General features: G+C 46.3%; 1 protein-coding gene across 1 annotated transcript in view; it reads right to left on the bottom strand.

Moving 5' to 3' along the window:
- Positions 1-354: 354 nt before the first annotated feature.
- The window catches only part of LOC137605427 (kalirin-like), a 66,262-nt gene continuing 58,570 nt past the window's right edge, over positions 355-8,046 (bottom strand). Inside the window, 12 exon segments of the mRNA XM_068330111.1 lie at positions 355-2,618; positions 2,704-2,842; positions 2,932-3,080; positions 3,211-3,262; positions 3,349-3,427; positions 3,501-3,662; positions 3,757-3,888; positions 3,967-4,088; positions 4,229-4,391; positions 4,888-4,915; positions 5,095-5,157; positions 6,297-6,459. Of these exon segments, the coding sequence (XP_068186212.1) occupies positions 2,061-2,618; positions 2,704-2,842; positions 2,932-3,080; positions 3,211-3,262; positions 3,349-3,427; positions 3,501-3,662; positions 3,757-3,888; positions 3,967-4,088; positions 4,229-4,391; positions 4,888-4,915; positions 5,095-5,157; positions 6,297-6,459 (1,810 nt within the window). The 3' untranslated portion in view covers positions 355-2,060.

Raw genomic sequence — 8,046 nt, 5'->3', positions numbered from 1 at the left:
AACCAGTTTTCAGTTCTGCTTGTTTTAAACTCATGTATCTTTGATCCATTCACCCTTCCTACCTGTAAATATAAGGTAGGTAGGGTCAAAAAGCTTTTTTGACCAAACGGATGATGCTACACATATAAAAATTTATTTTTTCTTCTATTTTTCATAATGATGAATAACATATATGTCACTTAAAATTAACTTTACTGTCCCTTTAACACAATATGAAATTTTTTTTTTCTGACAAGGAATAAAATCAGGATTATTTTTTTTTTAAATTTTAAGAGACTTTTTAAATCCGTTGCCCAAAAATATTGAACATTTTCAATCTACGCACACAAAAAGAACAACAACTGCTGCTCTGCAAATTGCATTGATTTCAGTATTTGCTTTAATAAATGGATGGAACGTCAACAGCATTTAGCGACGTCGCCCCGTTAGGCCGATGCACGCAGTTAGCAGCTAACTGGAGGCGTTTTCCCACGTGTCCTTGAACGCCTCGCCTCAGAATAAAGGAGCGTCGTGAAAACGTCTGGTGGAAGCAAACATTTACATTCTGGAATTACATTCATCAGTACAAACAGAATCTACACACACAGGCTGAACTACTTCACACCCAGACGCCGCGGTTGGTTCGTCTCCATAGCGACCGGTTTCGGTTCCCACCTTCATACCAAACGTCACAGGTAGAAACATTTCTAACCTCCCTGGTGGATTTACAAGCAGGTTTTCCCTGATTCCTCTTTTTTTTTTTTTTGTAAACTACCTTCTTACTGTCTGTAAACAGCGACATGACATAACAACAGGGGTCCTAATGAAAGATTCCAGTCTCCATGACGATTTCTCAGAGTTCAGGGATGCTTGTATGTATGTACAGATTCCAGATCCGTGACTCTTACCCACAGCCTCGCTGAAATAAATACACATTCAATAAATTAAAGCATCTGCCGTCCAGTCCAGAAACATTCCAACATCCAGGAAATGCTGCCAAGCCAACAAGCAGCGATGATCCAGAAGTCCTCTGCAGGGCGGGGTCGCTTCGGCTTCACGCCAGGAACACGGGGAGGGTTCCAGGTTTCTCCGGGTTTGATCAACGGGACGGTGGATTGAAGAAGAATCCATGTTTTCAGGTGGAGGGGATGTCAATCGAGTCTCCTTTCCTTCCTCAGCTGATCGCGTTATATCCTGACTCCGGAGCTGAAGTCAGTTTTTTGGGGGTTTATCGCAGGAGGACCCACCAGAGACCCAGTGGACATGAACGCTTACATGGATTTAACTTGAAGCACGGAGGTGGAGAAGAACCTTTGTTAGTCACTGATGGATGGTCTGGTTTGAACAAATTTTATTCTGTTATTAGACAGAAACGCTCCAGATTCCAGTTGTTTTTATCCAATTGCAGGTTTTCTTTGCTTCCAGTTCTGATTTCCTGCAGATTAAATTATGTCAAAAATTTAAGATAGAATCTAACACTTTTCTGCACACGATAACATCACGTTCACAATCTCTAATCCCAATCATCCTGTCTATCCGAGGATTAATCCTAAATTTCTAGTAACTAAACAAATGATCTCAAAGGTGCATCTTTCAAATTCCTCCTTGTTGGGAAAAACCTTCCAGAATCCTAATCCGAATCAGACTACACATTGCAGAACCTTTTAATCTGTTCATCTGTGTGTGAAATGCATGCTGGACGATTAAAATGCCCCCTACAGTCAACGGTCATTCTGCTGCCGGGTTTCAATGTCTGCAGGACACGGGAGTGCTGCTCCAGCAGGTCGTCAGTTTTCCCCTGGAAAAATAAACGTTAGAAAAATACAGGACTATGCTGCTGCGGTGCTCACAGTGTGTTTGAATCGGCTGATTTCCTCATTTCTTTGGGTTCTTCTTGGGTGTCAGAAGGTTTTTAAACCAGCGTCCGTCAGCAGGTTCATGTTCTCCAGCCGTGGTTTGAAGGGTTTCAGTCCAGCAATGACAGATGGGTCTTCTATAGTGGGTTAAACCCCCCCACCATGAATAAATACTACAAGATAAATGCTTCAGTCCTTCTGGGTGGAGGGATTTGCTCCTCTTCCTCACAGCGAGCTGCCCATGCTGCTGCTCACCAGCCCCTTGATGTTGGTGATTGGCCGGACGTCGTGCAGCTGCCTCCTGCGGTCGATGAACGTAGCCAATCGCGTCGTGTCCAGAGGCGTCTTGGAGTACTCCCCTCCGTGCGCGCCCCCGCGCCCCACCCACGGGTGCTGCAGACAGGAAGTAGAGCTGGGCCTCTTCCTGGGATCCTGCTGCAGCACGGAGGAAACGAAATCCCTCGCCGCCTGGCTGACGTCCCGGAAGTATTCGTCCGGGAAGGAGAAGTCCAGGCGGCAGATGTTCACGCACGTTTCCTCCGGCGACTCGTCCAGGAAGGGGGAGACGCCGCTGAGCATCACGTAGGCGAGGACCCCCACGCTCCACACGTCTGTCGCCACGGAGACCGGCGTGCCGCGGATGAGCTCGGGGGCAGCGAATTCTGGGTTTCCCAGCAGGAGGTGGACGTATCGGCGGTGGGCGGACAGCTGGACGGCGTCGCCGAGGTCGATGAGTTTGACGCACGGCGAGGACGAGTGGAGGTCCACCATGATGTTCTCAGGCTGCAGGAGGAAGAGGAGAGACGCCGATGAAGATACAGGAGCCAGGAAGAGACAGAACACATCCAGACATCGTCAACCCCCCCACCTTCAGATCCAGGTGTGCTATCCTGCAGGTGTGAAGGTGCTGCAGGGCCTCCAGCGTCTCCTTGATGAAGAACGCCACCTTCTCCTCCATCAGCTCGTCGTGGGCGACCAGGTAATCCAGCAGGCGGCCGTTGTCCAGCCTGGGGGGGGGGGGGCAAACGTTTACGCACCATAAAAAGTAAAAAACAAAACAAAACAAAGACGGCGTCGTCTCGGCGTCAACACTCACAGCTCCAGGATCAGCATCAGACAGGAGGGCGACTCGTACGTGTCCAACAGCGCCACCAGCTGGTGGTTGCGGACATTCAGGAGGACGTCGGCCTCCTGAGCCACCTGCTCCTTCTTCTGCATCTTCTTACTGACGAACTTCACGGCGACCTGAGGCGTAAAAAACAACGAATCCGATGCAAAGTGGAAGCGGCACATCTGTTGACTTAAATGATAGCTAAAAGTAAAGATTCTGATCGGTGGGTCTGGTGTGTGTGTGTGTGTGTGGGGGGGGTCATACCTCTTTCTTTGTCGACTTGTTGAGACATTTTCTGACCACTGAAAACCGCCCCCTGGTGGGACAGGAAGCGTCACTGCATATGAATTCTGATTTAGGGTTTAAATATATTTCAAAAGCCTCTCTCTGGTGACGGTCTACCTTCCGATCTCACAGATCTCAGAGAAGCTCGACTCAAAGTTTTCCTTCCACTGGATGTCCGTCCCGTCGTAGCCGGAGTCTGGACATAGGGGTCAAGTTTCAGTTTGAAGGTAGATGAGGTCATTACCCACCCCTGATGCTCAGAGACTTACTGCTGCTGGGCAGAGTGACCATATTGGAGGCTTCAGAGGGGGGGCCGACCCCCCAGCGGTTGGAGGCTCGCACCCTGAACTGGTAGTGACCTCCTGGGATCAGAGCGTCGATCTGAACGCACTCCTCTCTGCTGCTGACCACCTGTTGCCAGAGCAACGAGTCTGAGGCGGGAGAGAGGAAGTTCGGTTTAAATTCACTTTGTTACCCCCCCCCCCGAACACACACACACACACACACACACACACACACACACACCTTCCTGCCTGTACTCGACAGTGTAGCTGCTGACGGCGCAGTGGGCGGACGAAGCCGGAGGCGGCCAGTGGATCATCACCGCCGTGCAGCTGGCCTCCTGGGCCACCGGTCGCCCCGGGGCTGCTGGGATACCTGCAGGAGACCAAAACTATGAGGAAACCGCCGCAGCGCTCGAAAAAGAAGATCATGATCATGTGACGACGAAGGGACCTTGCACTTTAATAGAGGCGGAGGAGGAGGCGGAGCCGTGGTCGTTAACGGCGACGCAGGTGTAGATCCCAGTGTCCTGAGGCAGCAGGTTACAGATCTTCAACAGGATATCGCCTGTATCTCTGGAGAGGAGGAGGAGGAGGAGGAAGGGATGAGGATGAAGCGATGGAAGAATGAAAGGACCAATCGAGTGGAAGAAGCAGAACGTCATGATGTCAGAGGCTTCATGCCTGCTTCAGGGAGGAGAAACCACAGCCGTTACCTGATGTCTATGGTGAAGCGGCTGTTGCTGGTGACCGGGTTCTGGTCGGGGCCCTTCAGGGTGACGGAGGGTTTGGGTCGCCCACAGACTTTACAGCAGAGGACGACGGTCTCCCCGAACGCACAAACCACGTCTGACAGGGGGACGAGGAACTCTGGAGCCACTGCACACAGGAAACACCGGTAAACACCATCCTGTTCTCACCAGTACTTTACGTGTCAGCGTCCGGACTAAAAGCATTACTTTTGTGGACTCTTGCATTGCCAAGACGATTCAACCCTTAATGGGGAGAGCCTCCAGGTCTTCCTAGAGACTCTTCAACTGCTGATGCAAACCCAGACTCCTGGAGTCCCACGGAATCTTACCCATCCCAGACGCCCAGATAGTTCCAGTTTAGTCTCACGGCTCCACAGAAACGCATCCTGAAACTATTTCTGATCTAGACAGTTCTTAGCAAATGGAGTTTTCTTGCGTTGTGGGTCAGCAGTCCTGCAGTTCATGAAGAGAGCCCTGACGTAGGACTCTTAACAGAAGGTCTTAACAGAAACAAGTTTGGGGTTCCACCTGTAATGTGCAAGTGCACCACACAAACTGGAGTCCCTGAAGCTAAAGCTAACTAAAGCTAACAGATTGTTTGTCAAGCGTTGCGTGTGTCTCACCTTCTTGGATGAAGTTTGGGTTGAGAAGCTGCAAAACAGACGAGGTCAAGTTATTAATGATGTACACATGTCTGTAGTTTCAGCGAACGACGCTGTAGCTCATGTTTTAATCACGTTATTCTGTGTTCCTGTTGATTCTGGCAGTTTTGAACACCAATACAGGAAGTGTTTATTTCTAAATGTCCCATCCACCCTCTGGACACTTACCTCCATTCCCGTCTTTGGGACAAGGTCATCATCACAGTCTGACTCATCTGAAGTGTGAACCTCCTGCTCAAGAGTGGAGGAAAAACAGGAAGTAGAACGGTACAAAAGAGGAAGTAAAGGAAGGGAAAGGGAAACAAAGGGATAGAAGACAAGGGAATGGAGGGAAAATGGATAAAGACGAAACAGGAAGGAAGTGTAGGGGAAGAGCGAGAGAGGAATGAAAATGGGAGTTGAGGAGAATAATGAGAATTTAAATCTGCTGCAGACTGTTTTAAATTTGTTCCAGGGTGTTTCCAGGACCCAAGTTGACCTTAGATGTTCTACTAGAAAGAAACTGAATGAGTCCAGAGTGTTTAGATCGTGTTTTTACCTTGAAATGAGCTACAGAGGGAATCCTCCTCCACTAGAGGTCGCTAAAGCCTACACAATGGTCCTTTTCATGCTACAGAGGTGAGGTTTCTGGGGTTTTCCTGACCAAAATGTCTCCTCAAGTCTGGTGCTTCTGGTGCTTAAACTTTATTTACCACTGTTTTTAGAACTATTAAAGCCCAAATATACTAGTTTTTCTATATTCTTCAATTTACATCAATCCAAACAGATCGAATATGAAACCAAGAGGTTCGTATTAAAGCATAACAGCAGTTCACAGATTAAATACCACTCTGTTGGCTCAGGTTAAACAACACAAAACACTTCAACACCCAAAAACATTAGCACAGCAGAGGAAAAACAAAAACCACTGAATTCTACCTCCATGCATGCAAAAGGTGGGAGGAATAAAACACAACGCAAAACAGAAAAATAAGTCACGCTTTATTTATCAGTCAGTGTTCCTGAGGTTTGGTGGTTAAACTCTGCTTTTATGGTTCTCAACCTTCTACTATTATTATTTTATACTATCTTAATCTAGTTTTTACAGTTTAGCACTCATTTTGTCCACATGCTAACAGATAACAGGTTATCTGAAATAAAACTACGTCTTCAGCCCTGCAACTTTAATAAAAGTCTGAATTCATGTCAACGAAGGTTGAGAATGATTGCTGCGGATGTGTTTATTTGTTGCTCTGCCCACACACACACACACACACACACACACACACACACGGGTTAAAAAGGAAAAATCAAACCCAGTGGGGCAGGTGAGGGGCGTCGGCACACACATATGACATCACCAGCGTGCGCCGTCAGCCTGCGTTACTCACTTTGCCCTTCGCCTTGGCGGCTGGGGAGGCGAGCGCAGGGGGGAGCGTGGTTTCTTTGGGCTTACGGAGGAGGCCGTTCTCCTGACCTCTGACCCCAAACAAGGAGCCTTCCTTGGCTTCAGCGCGCTTCCGGGCGCGCAGTGTATTCCATGACAGAGACTTCCTGTACGGTACAGGAACAAGAAACATCAACCAGCCAATCAGAGAGAAGCTCAAAGGTGACCAGATTAGTCTGGCTGCAGAGGCAACATGGCCAGTAGGAGCCTCGAAGCTGCAGCCAGAACTTTCTGGTCCGTTAAGATACAGGAGAGGAGGGAAAGAGCGACTTTATTGAGAAACAGTTTGCCTGGAGGAGGGAGAGAAACGGTCACGAAACTTTACCTTCAGTCAATCTGAGAAATAGATCCAGCTAACACGTTTGTCAGGGCGCTCCCTTGGAATGTGTATGAAAGATGTTTGCAGAGACTTTCGGGAAAACTTCCCCTGAAACACCTTTAATTTAAAGTTTGTACCGTCTGTGGAGTGCCAAACCGTCCAGGTTAGTAAAAAACTGAAACCAAAAACGTGAAAAAGAAACGCCAACAACAACAACAACAACAACATATACAAAAAAAGCTGAAATTAACCATACAGGGGAAAGGTGTAGGTCAAGTTTTAATAGTTGAATTCAACAAATAAAACAACCTGTTTTACGTTTAACTAATATTCTGCAGTATATTTTACGTCGGCGTCATTTTCCTTGTTTTTGACTTCTAAACTGTCAAAATAAAAGTCTAGCAGTGACACACAGAAGTAGGCAGACCTCTCAGTTTTACATTTGCCATTGTAGTTTATTTACAAATATTAAAAACTACAAACTGGTAAATCATCTCCAGCCTAACGCAGAAGAAAACAATCTTCACCTTCACACCACTTTTGCTAACTCATGCTCAAGTCCAAAATGTTTATTTTACATCTTTAAAATACATTTAAAATCATTATTATTGGACTACCAACAGTACAATGCTGACTGCCGCCATTGAATGCATCATATTGCACAGCCTGACTTCATATTTTTTTCTCATCTTAAATAGTGCAAATGGATTTATTTCTTTTTTTTTTTTTAAATTTTAAACAGGAATGTTCTAGACCCACAGTTGAAAATTGACTTTGTACAGTGAACTGCTGACATAAACAAAAACAACATGGAGAAAAGAAAAAAAATCCAACTTCGTCTGTAAATAAAATAATAATTAACAAGGCAGAAAAACAACAACAAGAGGAAGAAACATAAATTTCTACATAGATTGCCACAGACAACAAAATAAATCTTCTCCACTGCGGAGAACGGGACAACCGGAACGTCCCGGTTGTTTTGGGGTTTTTTTTTTCTTTCCAAAAGTAAAAAGAAAAAAAAGAAAAAATACAAAAAATAAGAAAATAAAAATAAAAAGCAGAGTGTTAGGAACTGAAATAAGAGTCCGGTCTTAGCTCCACGAGTTTCTCTCAGCTACAACTTTAAAAGGTTTTCTATCCAGTTTATTTCTGCAGGTTAGATCCTCAGTACCTGTTGGAACAGATAATGTGTGTATGTGTGTGTGTGTGTGTGTGTGTGCGTGTGTGTTTGTGTGAAATCCGTTTTCGGATCGTGACAATGGCTCCGAAATCAAACCGTCAGTGCAGCTCCTTGGCAGTTTGGTACTTTTTACCTCAGGAGGACCCAAAGTCAAAATACAAAAAAAAAAAAAAAAAAGTCTCCTACGAGGTCCAA

The sequence above is a fragment of the Antennarius striatus genome, chromosome 12, assembly GCF_040054535.1.
Source record: "Antennarius striatus isolate MH-2024 chromosome 12, ASM4005453v1, whole genome shotgun sequence".
Taxonomy (NCBI): Eukaryota; Metazoa; Chordata; class Actinopteri; order Lophiiformes; family Antennariidae; genus Antennarius; species Antennarius striatus.
The sequence above is the reverse complement of the archived record's forward strand: the minus strand, read 5'-3'. Positions and strand labels throughout refer to the sequence as shown.